The 16659-nt window shown below is 45.5% G+C and overlaps 2 protein-coding genes across 2 annotated transcripts in view; both read right to left on the bottom strand.

The window, feature by feature from the left end:
* LOC140706422 (uncharacterized) overlaps positions 1-16659 on the bottom strand; it is a 98335-nt gene that overhangs the window by 60604 nt on the left and 21072 nt on the right. The gene's annotated exons all lie outside the window — the stretch shown is intronic.
* LOC140706732 (uncharacterized) overlaps positions 1-16659 on the bottom strand; it is a 51883-nt gene that overhangs the window by 15874 nt on the left and 19350 nt on the right. Inside the window, exons 4-13 of the mRNA XM_078392325.1 lie at positions 9919-10001; positions 9152-9224; positions 8857-8939; positions 8061-8118; positions 7346-7428; positions 6980-7034; positions 6814-6881; positions 6364-6418; positions 6202-6269; positions 5765-5819 (exon numbers count right to left, since the gene is read on the bottom strand). Of these exons, the coding sequence (XP_078248451.1) occupies positions 5765-5819; positions 6202-6269; positions 6364-6418; positions 6814-6881; positions 6980-7034; positions 7346-7428; positions 8061-8118; positions 8857-8939; positions 9152-9224; positions 9919-10001 (681 nt within the window). The remainder of the gene's footprint in view (positions 1-5764; positions 5820-6201; positions 6270-6363; positions 6419-6813; positions 6882-6979; positions 7035-7345; positions 7429-8060; positions 8119-8856; positions 8940-9151; positions 9225-9918; positions 10002-16659) is intronic.

Here is a 16659-nt window from a genome sequence, read left to right as displayed (position 1 = left end):
CCACAATCCCCTGCCCTTGGCCTACCTTCCCGCCCATTGCAATGGAAGCGCGGAAAGAAACGGGTCGGTTTGGGGTGGCATGCCATCTCTCATTGAGCTATTCAGCAGTTCAGTTGTTTATTGTTCTGTTGGGTATTTGGAAAGTTGTTTTTAAGGTGATTTGTTATGGATGTTGTTGTAACCCTCCTCCCCCAAAGTAATTTGTGTGAGTAAATGTTGCAAAGAGTGTTAGTTACTCATTACTTTCTGACTACTGTAAAACCCTTAGGACTGTGAAGTGATTGGCATAAAACTTGAAAATTCTTCTCAAAATCTTCTGAAAAGATAATGTGAAAATGTTACATTAAACAAGTTTCGTGTGTAGAAGGTTACTTTGGTCAACTTTTGCATTACTCTAACAATGCTCCTTGAATTAAAAAAAAAAGAATTTAAAACTGCTACAAGGCAATATACAACCCTAATTTGCTTCTCTATTTCCTTAATATAAAGTCTACTACCTACAGAATTTCTCTCTAACATTGCTCTGCTTTTTCAAAAAAAATATTTTGAGACCCAAGTGGGTTGCTATCTTGAATTTAGGGTTCAGACAGCAGCAAAATCAATATTCCTTTCTTTTCAAACCAATACTCTATTATTCTAAGATTCTCCGATTCTTAAAATATTGTTAGGACTTGTAGCTGAAGTGACAAAACCAACTGCTAGCATATTATTGCGAGCAATGGCAATGATATGCCAGCTGACATATTATTGGTCAGTATGAAGACTAAGTCTTTTGGTGAAACTAGAATGGGCCATTAATACATAGTCCTGGCTATGTTTTCATCAGGATGTGGCCAGAAGCCATGGAGACATATTGTTTTTAATTGCCACCGTTTAGTGTCAGAGGTAGTTTGTGGAAGATAAAGTGAAGCTTTTATCAAGCTGCATTTTTCAAGCTTTGGAATACACAGGCTTGAGTCCAGTAAAGATCATCTTGCAGGTGGAAGGAGAAATTAGGCCGCTTCCCTACCTTAATTTTCTTTCTCCTGTGCTGCCCTCATTCTCCATTGCCATCACACCAAGCTCAGTTACCCAACTCACACTTAACAGAAGATCTGATGTGGTCTGCAAGAGGGAGGGGCATCACTGAAAACTGTCTCCTTCCCTCTTCTGGAAGAGGACAGTGCCTTCTATCAGTGGAGTGACTTCCACTGGATAAAAACCTCAGCACCCTTTTTAAATTTTCATGTCTTGTTTTGTGTTTTGCCCGTGGGTGATTGATTCATTAAGCATCCTTCAGTCTAGAGAGACTTTGGTAACGTGCTCTGTATGAAGGACTTGGAACAGCATACCGTGTGGCTGAGAAGGCCAATTTGAGAGTGACCATCCCTTCCATACTGAACACAAATACAGTCTGTACCCTGTCCAGCTCCCTGATTTTGCTTGTTTCGGGACTGCCTCTTTGCCTCGGCCTGCTGGACAAGGGTCACTTCAAATTGGGAGATGCTGTGATGCAACCCCTGCCTCCAGGCTGACCACTCAGATGTCAAGGTTTCCAATCGGTTGGTCCATTCCTAAGGCCTTCAGATCCTGCTTGCACATATCCTTGTATCGCAGCTAGGATCTCCCTCTGGGGCGATTTCGCTGCACTAATTCTCCATACAGGAGATATTTTGGAATCCGATGTCAAAGGGATCTGATGTTGAGCCATCAAAAACTACGGTGCCCTTCATTCCCCCATGAAAGGACCTGATGATGTTAAGGAGTCGAGGTGGACATCCAATCTTGGGAAGTATTGTTAAAAGGCCCTCCCTGCTAACCAAATCAAAGGCCTTTGTGAGATATGAAGGCCACAAAGAGTGGCTGTTGTTGTTCCCTACATTTCTCCTGCAACTGTCTGAGGGAGAATACCATGTTAGTGGTGGATCTATTAGCTCGAAATCCACACTGTGATTCTGGAAAGACTCTGTCTGCAAGGACATGGAGTCTCTTCAGCACAACACGGACTAGCAACGCTGAGAAGAGAGATGCCAGGGTAGTTATTGTAGTCGCCCCTGTCTCCTTTGTTCTTATATAGTGTCAATGTTTGCTTCGTTTTTCAATTCTTGTTGTGCTCTGTAAAACATTTTGTGTTTCTCTTTGTCTTGTACTGTACTTTTTAACGTGCACTCCACTTTGATATTACGTATATTTTGATTTCTCAGTTTTATGGTTTCAATTTTTTTGTGCTCTTCGTGTAAAGTTTGTGTGTGTGTGTGTGTGTGTGTGTGTGTGTGTGTGTGTGTGTGTGTGTGTGTAGGCATCCTTCAGTCTCGAGAGACTATGGTATCGTGCTCTGTATGGAGGTCTTGGAACAGTGTCTTGTGTGGCTGAGAAGGCCAATTCGAGAGTGACAATCCCTTCCACACTGGAGACAAATCCAATCTGTCCCCTGTCTAGCTCCCTGGTTTTGCTTGTTTCGGGACTGCCTCTTTGCCTCGGTCTGCTGTACAAGTGTCTCTTCAAATTGGGAGAGGCCATGATGCACCGCCTGCCTCCAGGCTGAACGCTCAGATGTCAAGGTTTCCCATCTGTTGAGGTCCATTCCTAAGGCCTTCAGATCCTGCTTGCAGATGTCCTTGTAATGCAGCTGTGGTCTCCCTAGGGGGCGGCTTCCCTGCACTAATTCTCCATACAGGAGATCTTTTGGAATCCGACCATCAGCCATTCTCATGACGTGCCCAAGCCAACGTAGACAGCGCTGTTTCAATATTGTATACATGCTGAAAATTCCATATATATATACAGTGGTGCCTTGCTTGACAACGATATTCAGTTCCAGCAAAATCGCTGTACAGCGAAATCATCATCAAGCGAAAGTAAAAAAAACACATTAGAATGCATTAAAAACTGGTGAATGCGTTCTAATAGGGAACATACCTCATCGTCCAGCGAAGATCCTCCATAGGGTGGCCATTTTCTGATGCCTGTAAAGCGAGCAATCAGTCCTAAACACAGTGGGGAGCCATTTTGCACAGCAGGGAGTCATTTTGTGACCCACCAATCAGCTGTTTCAAAACCATCATTAAGCGAAAAATCGGTTCCCAAAGCAGGGAACCAATCGTCGTAAAGCGGATTTCCCCCATTTAAACATCGTTTTGTGATCGTTATTGAAGTAGCAAAAAAACTTATCGTAAAGTAGATTCATCGTGGAGCGGGGTAATCATCAAGCGGAGCACCACTGTACATAATTTGTCACTCTGATTTTTGTTGCTTTCCTTCTGTAAAATTTTTCTCTGTGTCTTTTTAACCCTTTTTATAGTCTGCATGAATATGTATTTTCCTCGAATCTTAATTTAATTTCAGAGTTTTCGTCTTGAAATTTTTAGTTCCTGCATTGCGGTTTGTTTTTTACCCCATTTTATATTTCTTTATGCATCTTAAAATTCACGTGTAACTAAATCGTTAAATGTTACAGTTTTTTTCGGGCATTTCATTTTCTTGCAATTTAATTTTATTTTCAGGGGTCATTGGATTTAAGTGTCTTGAATAAATGAATGAAGGAATGAATGAAGGAATGAATGAATGAATGAATGAATGAATAAATAAATAAATAAATAAATAAATAAATAAATAAATAAATAAATAAATAAATAAATAAATAAATAAATAAGAAAGATATCACCGTGGGAAGGGGGGCAATGATAAGTTCCTCAATGGCTCAAGGGGGGGGGGTTCTTTAAAAAAGGTTAAGAACCACTGCTACACACAACTAATTCAACAGTATGATTTATTTATTCGCTTCACATTATTATAATGTTGAGGATATACATTTATTCAAAGTTCTTCTTGACATTTCATGGGGAACAAAATAATATTACAAGATGAAATAAAAACATTAAATACAACAATTTGAGGGAAGGTTGCTATGCGGAAGGCAAAAACCCCACATTGTTTAGGAAAAATAGGAAATGTGGGTAAAATTCCTTCCCAGCCCCATCAACTGGCAGCTAACAAATGCCCATAGCATGAAAAGCCACATAACAAGGGAAAGGAAGGGGGGAGGTTCTTTCAGTGAACCTCAAAGCAGGAACACTCCATGGGGGGGGGCGTTGCCACTCTTCTTTCTTCTTCCCAGGTCTTGACTTCTCGAATGGTGGGGAGAGGCGGACCTGTGGCAAGAACCAAACAGTGTCAGCAAGGATGCTCCTGCTCCTCCTCCCTTGCCATTCCAGCTGCGACATCCCCAGATCAGCTCAGTTCACCCAGGGAGCAGGTTGTAGAAACCAGTGGGGTGGGAGAAAGGGGGAAATGAACGGAGGGAGGAGGTTTGGAGGCAGCTGGAGGGGAAGGGGAGGAGAAGCAGAACAGCCTGGCTGGGGAAAGGGGTTGGAGAGGTTGCCTTTTCAGTGTTGCCACTGCTCCAGAGAATCAAGGGCAACACAGGCCAGGGAGGGTAGGAGTTGTGGGGGAAGAGGAGAGAAACGATGGGGTGGTGGTGCCCCACCTCCAGACCGATGTTGCTAACAGGACCTTCCTCTGCTGTTGGGGCCAATTCTCCTTGCTCAAGTTCAGCAGAGAAAACCCTCGCCCATTTCCTCCTGGTCTGGAGCTCCATGATCTTTCCAGGCCATTGGGTGAGGAGGCACCATCCCACACCCTGCAAAGTGAGGGCAGGGAGGAAAGGGCCTTCTGGGGACTTAAGGGCAGGGCTTCCTTGGGTCAGGAGGTGGAGCAGCCCACCCACATCCTTTCTCTTCCAGATACCTTCCCTTTTAAGCCAAGATGCAGCTGAACTGTCCGTTCATTCAAGGTGACCTCATCCCTAAAAGAAAGGAAAAATAAAAGAAAAAATAAAAATTGACATAATTTCTCATTTACATAAGTGGAGATCTAAAAACAAAGCAACATATTTGTTTACTCTTTCTCTATTTTTTAATTAGCTTACGCTGTGACTTACATCCGATCTCTATCCCTTCCATGGAGGCCCTGTCTAAAGCAAACTCTACCTTACACCTCACTAGACAGCCTCTTCAGTGGAGAAGACTTTGTTTTCTTCCAGCTCTTTTCCTTACCTGTCTGCAGCATCCTGTGTCCGAAGAGGAGCAGGGAGAAAGCCTTCTGGAGGTCGCCCTTCATCTCAGGAGCAACTCGCCGGGCTGCAGGGTCCTGGTTGTTCCGCAGATTTCTTCAAGGCCTAGAAAAGGAGAGAAGAGCTAGTGATGGCCTGAATATTGGGATTCATTTGGAAATCCCCCCCCCCATTCCAGAGATTACATTTGAACCACAACCCCTTCTCTAAGGCCAAGTTTGAACCTTTCTACTATGGCTGTTCTCAGCAGCATAGAAATCTACAGCCAGGTGTACGCAGAGGGCTACCTCCTAAAATGAAAAGGCCACCTGCCACCCACCCTCTTAGTCATTCTTCTTCAGAAGGAGCTGCAACCCCTGCGTGGCTTCAGACGTCCTTTAGCTCAGCTTTCCTTAGATAAGGATACTCTACCTTGCGGTGTCAGACCAAGGCTACCACTCCTCTCACTCCAGGCTCCTGATGAGGTCTTCTAAGGAATCCTATCAAGGAGAGCGAAGTGTTCAAGCCAAGGCTGCCTTGCTCCCCAAACTAAGGCTGAAGCAAGATTAGCCCACACTTAGAGCAGGAACAGGCCTGTTAGGGCTGTTTTTGCTAGCTGACTTAGCCATTCCAATATGAGGAAAGCTTAGCCCTTTAAAAAGAAAAAGATGCCTCTTAAGGTCAGGGTGTTTGACATCCTTCCTGATACACCTTTTCTGCCCTCTCCTTCCTTACCGAAGGGGAGAGAGCCTCTTCCATTGTGAAAGAATCCTCCTGTCGCTCCGAGACCCTAGAAGAAAGAGACCAATCTTTAAGGACCCAAAGACCCTGCAGACAATGGGTCCATCTCACCAACGTCTTGAGAATAGGGACCAAGTTCTTCTGCTTTAGAATATATTGGATCCCCTTTTCAGCACCTGCCTAACTTGTCTCCCTCTCGTTGTTGACCTCCAGTTCCCCTGAGCATCCACTGAGCGCAGAACACAGCTGCTGAAAACTCTTGTCTATACCAAACACGAAAGCAAAGGCTTTAGCCTTGCTTTATAAGAGAATCACTACCCTTGGACTTTTCAGAAAGTAAGCCTCTCCCTTATCTGAACTGAAAAGGCCACCCCTCCTTCTTAGGGAAGGTGCTGTGATCCTTAGGTGTCTTTAGGCTAAATGTACGTTACCTCTCTGGACTGAACAGGGGCTCCCTCTCCATCTTCTCCAGGCTCCTGATGATCTCTTCTAAGGAATCCTGTCAAGGAGAATCAAGTGTTAAACCCAAGGCTTCCTTGCCCCTTAAGGTGTTTGTCATCCTTCCCGATACAAGGATTCTGGCCTTTCCTTACTGAAGGAGAGGGAGACTCATCTTCAGTGAAGGCACCTTCTCTTGGCTCTGGAACCCTAGAAGAAAGAGACCACTCATTAAGGACCCGAAGACCTGCAGACAAAGGGTGCATCTCACCCAACATCTTGAGAATAGGGACCAAATTCTTCTACTTTGGAATGTCTTGGATCCCCCATTCAGCACATGCCTAACTTGTCTCCTTCTCTTTCTTGACCTCTAGTTCCACTGAGAATCCACTGGGCCCAGAGGACAGCTGCTGAAAACTCTTGTCTATACCACACACCAAAGCAAAGGCTTTAGCATTGCTTTATAAGAGAATCACTACCCTTGGAAGGAATCACTACCCTACCAGAAAGTAATCCTCTCCCTCATCTGAACTGAAAAGGCCCACCCCTCCTTCTTAGGGAAGGTGCTGTCATTCTTGGGTGTCTTTAGGCTGAATGTACGGTACCTCTCTGCACTGAACAGGGGCTCCCTCTCCATCTTCTCCAGGCTCTTGATGATATCTTCCAAGGAATCCTGTCAAGGAGAATCAAATGTTAAACCCAAGGCTTCCTTGCCCCTTAAGGTGTTTGTCATCCTTCCTGATAGAAGGATTCTGGCCTTTCTTTCCTTACCGAAGGAGAGCGAGACTCATCTTCAGTGAAGGCACCTTCTCTCTGCTCCAGAACCCTAGAAGAGAGAACCCACCACATGAAAGACAAGAAGAGCCCTGCAAACTATGGGTCCCTCCAGCTCAATAATCCAAGAGAGGCAGCAGATCTCCTGCCTCGGATACTCTTGGATCTCTTATTTAGTGACTGACGCGCTGTCATCTGTGACTTCTAGATCCACTCTCATAACACCCAGCCTTGAGGAAAGCAAAAGCCGGAAGCAGCTACGTGCCCATTAAGGTGCCCATATATTGTGTGACCCAAGCTTTGGGCGGGTTGTGTCTTCTCAGTCCACCCCCTAAAACACCAAAACCTCAGCAAATAGATTACCTGGTTGGATGGGGAGAAGGCAGACATGCTTCCTCTGGCACACTGCCCAAATCATCCTGGGTCTCCTGCTGTTCCGAGGAATCCTAGGAATGGAATTCATATATTTCTTACCCAGTTTCAAAGAAAAGCTTTTCTAATGCCAAACAGCCAGGCAAGCTGCACAGTCCCATTGTGCCCCATTAAAAAGGGAATAATAGACCACTTTTTCAGTTTTATCTACGTAGAAAACCCTGAAGAGGTTCGGTGTATGTGGGAATGGACTTGAGGGCACATAATTATCATTAAGCCACGACCAGGGCTTAAACCTGAGAACTATGGTTAGGCCCTGCTTCCAGAATGACGACCGCTTCTGAGTCACGACTGTTTTCAGTCCTCAAGTTTCTGAAACAAGGACCAGTCCTTTCAAGAGAACTGATTCCTCTTCAGAGAAGGAGCATCTGACTTCTTCCCGGCTGGATTAACTTCTCTGGGAGTTGCAGCTGCCTTAGAGGTGGCGGGAACAGGAGTGAAGAAATGGCAAGGGGGAAGGACAACCAGACCGTTATCTCCCCATTGAAAGACTTTTGTGGGATTTCAGAAGAGGAAAAGGAGTGGTGGGAACCAGGCAAATGAAAGGGGAAAGAAGGAACCCCAGAGAAAACTCTGGATGGATTTTAGACTATGCCTCCCTCCAACTTTTGCTCTTTTACGTGCCAGGCAGGCTTTCCTGTCTTACCCAAACAGAGAAGGACTCTTCAACAGTGAAGGTTTGGTTCCTCTGTGTCTGCAGGACGCTAGAAAGGGAGAGGGGAGGAGAGAAAAGATGGGTCAGAAAAGAAAAGCAGAGGAGGAGCCCTGCTGTGCTAGACACAACTATGAAAGAGTGAGCAACCAGATCCCCCTCTAAGCTGAGAAACATGCCAAGAAGACAACAGAGAGGATATCTTTTGTTCCTTCGTTACAATGTATTCTGTCCCAGGCCAAGATCTAATTTTGCCATGGGAATCAAGGAAATAGTGGGAGACTTTAGACAACACAACAAGTTAGACACCAGACAGACAAGGTTATTGCCTCTTATTGTGTAAGATTACTGTGATGATGTATGAGCCTTCTTGGTTACCACAGGCTGAAGGAGCAATCAAAGAAAGCAAGGGTTTTTTTCCCCCTTGTGTCCTCTGCCAGCGGACAGATTCCTTTTCTGGTTGGTTCCCTCTCAACAGAGTGGGGAAGGAACTTAAAGACAAACCCTGGAGTTTTTCTCCACTGACCAAAAGGTAAGAAACATGGGGAGGGCGGGAACAGAGCATCTTGGTGCCAGAACACCCAGCAGACACATTTAACGCTTCAAGTGAGAGGAGCTGAACAAAGGGCACCAGCAGGATGCTCATCCACAACAAGGCGGAGGGCTTGGCTTATCGTTCCTTGAGAATCCATCCCCTGACTCCCTAAAAAGTGAAGTGACCAAAGTGGGACAGACCTCTTGCAAAAACGGATGCCCTCCCTGACCCTTCCACTACCTGAGAAGGGCCTACCTGGCCGAATTGGGAGAAGGGAACCACTCCTCATCCTTGATGCTGCTCACATCATCCAGGGTGTCCTGTTGGTCTCGGGAATCCTGGGAAGCCAAACGGTGCATGTGTTAATTCACTCATTTCCCTCAAGTTAAGTTTACCCCAGGTTCTGCCGAAGGGCATGCGGGGGGGGGTCAACCTTTACCCAATTAGACCGTCATGGAGCATTTTGCAGCTGGACGTTTTGCCTCCTCTTATCCAGCTGCCCCACCCCGACTTCTGCCTTTCATCCAGCACACAAGCCTCTATTTCTTACCAAGGTGTTGGAGTTCTCTACCACATCATAAGTCACGTTCTTCCTTGGCTCCGATGCAGTGAGGGAGAAAATCCTAGAGTACAAACAGAAAGCAATGAAACAACTCAACAAGCTAGGGATTGAAAGGGGCCCTTGTTTATTGCTTATGAGCAGGGGATGGATGATCCCTCATGGTTCCAAACTGCTGCAGACAGCAGGCGCATCTGAACCAACTATGAAAGAGTGGGCCACCAGGTCCCCCTGGAAGCTGAGAAACATGCCATGAAGACAACAGAGAGGAGCTCTTTTCTTGTGTGTTTAAAGTGAGCATCTATTCTGTCCCAGGCCAAGGTCTAATACTGTTATGACAATCAAGGAAATGCTGGAAGCTTTCAGACAACACAACAATCTAGACAACAGATGGACAGGCTTATTGCAGCTTATTGTGTAAAATTTCTATGTTGATGGACTAGCCTTCTGGAGAAGAAACCCAAGGATAAACAATGGAGTTTTCCTCCACTAATCCTGGAGGGAACAAAAATGAGGAGGGGGAAGCAGGGATGCTTGGTGCCAGAACACCCAGCTGACCCAGGTAAATCTTCCAGGGAGATGCACTGAACAGAATGCACCAGCAGGATGCTCATCCACAACAAGGCGGAGAGCTTGGCTTATCGTTCCTTGAGAATCCACCCCCTGACTCTCTAATAAGTGAAGTGGCCAAAGTGGGACAGACCTCTTGCAAAAACGGATGCCCTCCCTGAGCCTTCCACTCCCTGAGAAGGGCCTACCTGGCCGAATTGGGAGAAGGGAACCACTCCTCATTCTTGATGCTGCTCACATCATCCAGGGTGTCCTGCTGGTCTTGGTATTCCTAGGAACCAAAATGGTGAGTGTGTTAATTCACTAATTTCCCTTAAATTAAGCTTACCCCAGGCTCTGCCCAAGGCTGTACTCAGGGCATGCGGGGGTCAACCTTTACCGAACTAGACCGTCTTAGAGCCTTTTTCAGCTGGATGTTTTGGCTCCTCTTATCCAGCCACCCCACCCCAACCTCTGCCTTTCATCCAGCGCACAAGCCTCCCTTTCTCACCAAGGGACCAGAGTTCTCTTCCACATCATAGGTCTCGTTCCTCCTTGGCTCCCATGCACTGAGGGAGAAAGTCCTAGAGTGCAAACATAAGGCAATGAAATCATAAGGAAGGAAAAGGGCGTGGATAACCCTGCTGGACTCTCCATCCAGTTTTCCTCCAGTTTTCTGCAAAGCAGAAGGTGGGCCAGGAATTGAAACAACCCAACAGAATACTTGGAACTGGATCTGCTTTCAGTCCAAAAAGAGATCAAAGCAGGACAAAGGGGTAAGTGGGAATAAGGACGCTCAATCCACCAGGACAGCGCTCATCCTTAAGAAGCCAGGAGTTCTATTTTGTTGCTCCCTGAAATTACACACTCAACTCTTCCAAGATTAAAAAAAAACATATCTTACATGTCAGATGTGGGATTAGGGGTCCAGTCTTCGTCGTTGATGCTCCTTATATTATTAAGAGTGCCTTCGCTGTCAAGGAAATCCTAGGAATCCAAATCATGTGGGTGTTAATTAATTCATGTTAAAGCCAAGCCTGCCCTTGTCCCAACCAGGATTACATTCATGGTACCAGAGGGGCGGGGGAGCAAAGTGTACTCTGTGGTGCCCTCCAGCATCAGCCATCAGCTGGATATCGTGGCTACTCTTACTGCCCACCACCCATCCCCCCTTTCTACCAGGGGACATCCCTTCATTTCTTACCCGGAGGCAGGAGTTTCCTTCTACCTCATAGGTCACGTTCTTTGGCTCTGGCGGACTAAGGAGGAAATCCACAAAGTGCAATTGTAAGGCAAGGAATCCGTGAGGAAAACCTCGCAGGACTCTGCCCTTCTGCAGCCCAGCATGCCCACATGAGCCAGCCATATACCTTTCTAAAGTTTATGTTTCGCTAGCACAGTCTGGTAGCATTGTTTTAGTCTTAGTAATCAGGCCTTCAAATTAAACCCCCGTTGGTCTCCCATTAGGTTATTAGGCTGAAACTAAGCTCCTCAAAGATTGCATATATAAGTCAAAAAAATAAATTCAATGAGAAACTGCTGCCTTTCACCACTTCTGGGAGCACTGCTTCTAGACCAGGGTTAAGCACATGCTCTAGAGACCCTGAATCATTCCTTAATCCATGCCTACGCAAGTACAAGAAAGTGTTTTTGCCCCACATTCTTCATTTCCTCCTATGTTTCTCTCCCCCTCAGCCCAACAAGTTCCTTCATTGGCTGTTCCAGGTTTGCTTGGAAGCCCCTTGGGATCAGGGACCTGATTTTGTCACCTTACCTGGCAGGAGGGGACTCGGGAGCCTCTTCTTCCTTTGTGATGCTGGAGAAGCAACACAGCAGCCGCCACCACTTGGCTTTCTGCAGAAGAGAGCAGAGGATAGGAATGGCAGGGGTGTGGGTGTGGGTGCAGGCCAGGCCCTCCCAAATCTTCCATCACCCACCATCTCCTTGTCCCCGTGTGTGGAGGGGGTGCCTCAAAATAAGCAGCAGCAGATAATAGATTAGCGCCTTCCACCTGCCCCTTGAATCTGCTTGGGAGCATTTGAAGCAGAGGGGAGGGTGTTCCCGAGGGAGAAGGGCTGGGGAGAGAACAAAGCCGGTCCTTTTTTTTGGCACAATGTACCTGACTGTGTTGAGAAGATTGATATTTTCAATTTGCACATTACATTTCGTTTTCTAGGTTAGAATTCTAATCAACTGAAAAGATTTTCTCTTCAAAAATCTGGAAAAAGCTGTTTGGAGTTTAACTTTAGAGCTCTGAAGCCAAACCCCTTGTTCACGGGGCCAGTTGTAAGGAGGGGGGGGGGGTCATGTATCGTTTTTCCAGCACAGAACCAAGTCTGCTGCTCCAACCCTCCTTTTATACCCATTGCTCTTATTGCTCAGAACGGTTCTTCTCAGGACTGAATCTTGCTAAGGCTGGGGTGCAAGTCAAGGCACCTGGCTCTGTCCCCTCTCCATAGGGCCTCCCCTTCCCCCCAAGATCTCCAGGGGAGCTCCAGCCCACCCCCCCTTCCCAAGGCAGCCAGAACTTACTCTGTTTCTTCTCGGACGAGGAGCCATGATCTCCAGGGGCTCAAGGACTTGGTCTCACCCAAGTAGGAGGGACGGCACACGAACGCAAACACCCCCAGCCAGAAGAACTTGGAGGAGCTTCCAACTGCCACCAAGTCCACGAGGGGACTGAGCAACACAGGACCGGCACGGAACCTGGTTGCCTTGGCGACCAGGTAAACACCCAGCGTCCAGGAGTTCCGAGCAGTCCTGGCCAGCCTTTGAGTCGAAACAAAAAGGAGCTCTCCCTTTGGAGCCAAGCTTGTCCATGAAGGCTGCCATCTGCCTTTTGAGCCTGGCTCCCGTGCATCTGGCAGAAGCAGTCGGACAAATAGAAACATGCACTCTTGACAACACATGCAAAATTGCCCACAGACGAAGATGGCTTACGTAAGGGAGAAACAAGCAGTGTTAAAGGCTTAGTTTTTACATGTCCCGCTACAATCCCTCCAATAGAGTCCAAGAACCAGAAACTGCCAGCAGGCTTTCAGGAGGGGGGGCTGCAGAGTAATCTTACAAGGATCTTAGATCTCCCTGTGGCTCCTGTCTTTCTGGGAGAGTCAAAGGCTTTCGTCCCCCAGTTTGGTCACAAAAATGTGTCTGATAAATGGCCCAGCGCCTCTTTGTTTTGTGACTGGTCTCCCATATTGCAATTAAACATGGGGAAGAGGGATTTTACTCATCAAAGCTTAAAATATCATTATTTATTTATTTATTTATTTATTTATTTATTTATTTATTTATTTATTTATTTATTTATTTATTTATTTATTTATTTATTTATTTATTTATTTATTTTAAAAACCCATGGTAATTTAGATCAGGGTTTCCCAAGCAGGAAAAAGCTTTGTTTTTGGATGTCAGTTGAATTTAAAGTCTGAGAACTCACTATCCATTCTCAGAGGGGGCCAGCATTCATTGGCCTGGGTTGAGGTGTGTTACGTGTGTGTTTGGCTGAGAAAGTGAAATGATCAGGATGTTAGAATACTAGTAGTGTTTACTTGCATAGGAGCAGGCTCTCTGGCCATCTATGTGTTGTAAGAAAATATTTATTTATGAAGGGTTGCAGAAAATCCACATCTTCCTCTCTAACACAAACACACTCTCTCACATTCTAATGCACATGCACACAGAGATGGCATTGTTACCAAAAGGGACCACCCCCTTTGACAAGTTTGACTCTCCCTTTGAGTCCCAAGGAACAGACCTATTTGTTTTCTTTATTTCTTTATTCAATTTGTATATCATTCCATTAGTGCAGATGCACTAGTCTGAGCTGTTTACAGTCAACTAAAAGAATACATGGAAGTAAAAATAAAATACAATACAGTTAATCCACAGATCACGAAGTGAAAATACCAGGATAAAATGTGGCATACAAAGCTACCTTTTCCAGTATGTCCAGGCATGGTCCTTTGCAGCCATCTGATCACATCCGTTTCACTATAAGAATATGTTGTGTAATTAATATTGTGTACAGTTCTGGTCGTCAAACTTCAAAAAAAAATTATAGTGGAACTGGAAAATAGCTACTAAAATGATGACTGGGCTTGGTCACCTCCTTATCAGGAAAGGCTTCAGAATTTTGGGCTCTTTAGTCTAGAGAAAAGATGTCTAAGTGGGGACATAACTGAGATAAAATTATGCAGGGGATGCATAAAGTGGTTAGAGGGAAGCTCTTTTCCCTCTCACACAATACCAGAACCAGGGGACATCAATTCAAATTTAGTTTTGGGAGAGTGAGAAGAGACAAAAGGAAATATTTCCTGACCCAGCATGTTATTAGTCTGTGGAACTCCTTGCCACAGAATGTGGTGATGTCATCTGGCCTAGATGCCTTTAAAAGGGGATTGGACAGATTCCTAGAGGAACAGTCCATGGCAGGTTACAAACCATGATGGGGATGTATAATCTCCAGGCTTAAAAGGCAGGTACCTCAAAATGCCAGACGCAGGGGAGAGGTATCAAGAGACAGGGATCTAGTTTTCTCATGTGCTTCCAGGGGCATCTGGAAGGGCCGCAGTGATATACCGGAAACTGGACTAGATGGGTCCCTGCCCTGATCCAGCATGGCTCTTCTGTGGAAACCTAGTTCAAATCACAGCCTGACCATCGTAGCTCCATAGGTGGGGGAAAGGATATAGGTAAAACCAGTTCTGAAAGAGCTCCAGATAGTAACTTTGGTCACATGGGAATGTGCGTGGTTTCTCTTTTACTCTCTAAAGAGCCCCGAGTAGTCTTTGTTCACTAACTGGGTGGCAGATGCATTTTTTTATTTATTTATTCTATTTGAACACCGCCTATCTGGTCAATACGACCACTCTAGGTGGCATCAAATAAATAAATAAATAAATAAATAAATAAATAAATAAATAAATAAATAAATAAATAAATAAATAAATAAATAAATAAATAAATAAATGAGTCATACATACATACATACATACATACATACATACATACATACATACATACATACATACATACATACATACATACATACATTTTTGTGACTTCTTTGCAATCTTTGAGGAGTTTAGTTTCAGTCTAATAATCTAATATATACACTGGAAGATCAACGTGGGCTTAATTTGAAGGTCTGATTACTGAGACTAAAACACTGCCCCCAGAACTCTCTAGGGAGTCACAAACTTTAGGGAAGGAGCTGGCTGGCTTCTGTAAGCATGCTGGGCTGCAGAAGGACACAATTTACAATCTTATGACTGCACCTTATGGATTGGGACCAGTATGGTCACAAAAATGTGTCTAATAAATGGCCCAGCTCCACTGTCTGAAATGTCTGCCTTTGCTTCCCTTTTCTTTCCGGCTCCCCAGCAACACAGTCCCACTCCCAGTTGAGTTCCCTCTGGGAGGAGATGTAGGGGGCTGCCCAAGCATAAATGGGGAAACTGCTTTTATCTTTCCCCCACTGCCTTTGGAGGTGTTGCTAGTGGTGCATCCGCTGTGCCTTTTGTCCATCACTTTCCGGCCCGCAGTTGCTGTTGAGCTGGACTGGAGGAGAAGAAAGTCCAGCTCTGTGCCTCAAGTGCTGATTGTGTGTGATTGCCTCAGTGGGAGTTCTTCTCTCCTGCTACAATTTGCAAGTTCACTTGCTTTGTTTTGTGACTGGTCTCCCATTATTTAGACAGAATTGGAATTAACTGTGAAAGAGTGGTGTGCCGCCTGAGGAAGAGGGATTTCACTTACGAAAGCTTTAAATCGGTGGGTTTTTAAGAGCCTAGTGGGGTTGGGGGTGTAGGGTGCTCCTGTCAGGCAGCCCTGTGAAGAAATAGGTGCGTTCCAGAGCGACCCGGGGGTCTTGCCGGGCTCAGCAGAACCTCCACAGGCAGGGGCAGTCTACCTCGGGGACGCCAAAGGACAAAAAGCAAGGAAGGGAAGGGGCAGGCGAGATATGTCACCCTAATCCTTGGGAGGATAGTCTTCAACTAAAGTATTCCGTGGTGTCAAAAAGGGTGGAGACCACTGGTTTAGATTTTTAAAAACAGACAAAATGTAAAGTTTAAAACTGTGTGTTGTGCAAATATGAAAAAAGAATTTAATAAATGTTAAATTTAAAAAGTTAGAGTAAAACCAGGCACACTGTAGCAAGAAAAAGCATTGTTTCTGGATGTCAGGCGAATTTAAAGTCTGAGCACCCAGCTCACCATCCATTCTCAGGGGGGGGGGCAGCCTTCTTTGGCCTGTGTGGAGGTGTTTACATGTGTGTTTGGCTGGGAAAGTGAAACAGATACGATATAAGAACACTGGTAGTAGTTACTTTCATAAGAGCAGACTCTCTGGCCGTCTACGTCTTGTAAGAAAAAAATTAGATTTGAAACAGTGCAGAAAAGTTCGCATCCTCTCTCTCACACACACACACAGAGACACACAGATGCCATTGTCAACCTGAGGGACCACCCCTTCTGACAGGGCCATCTCTCTCTGTGACATCACAAGGACCAGGCCTTTGGCTCTGAACTGTCTAGGAGAGGGATGCTGTTGCCCTAGCAACCCCCTGGAAGCCCCTCCTGTCCCAGTCAGCTTCAAGAGAAAGATTAGCCAGAAGGGACAGCTGGGTTGCCCTTGAGGTTCCCTGTCCACACAGAGGAGCTGGAGATCCCGCAGAGGAGCCGCCCAGGCCAGTTGGATGCAGCCTCCCCCATCCTGCTGAGGGGCATTTTGGTTCTGCTGGAACCATTAACTCTTCACATGTTTCTCTATTTATCGATTAGCATATTCAAATCACAACTGAAGCCTACATTGTGGTACTGCATTTCTTTCTGTGCGGATTCCATTGCGGCTGGACCTACCTAGGTGTCCACAAGAAGAGATATTTTTTCAGGAAAAATTGAAATAAACATATTTATACATCAAAACCCCAAATTATATTCGGATGGATT

Source organism: Pogona vitticeps, chromosome 4 (genome assembly GCF_051106095.1).
Source record: "Pogona vitticeps strain Pit_001003342236 chromosome 4, PviZW2.1, whole genome shotgun sequence".
NCBI lineage: Eukaryota > Metazoa > Chordata > Lepidosauria > Squamata > Agamidae > Pogona > Pogona vitticeps.
This window is presented reverse-complemented; position numbering and strand designations above follow the sequence as displayed.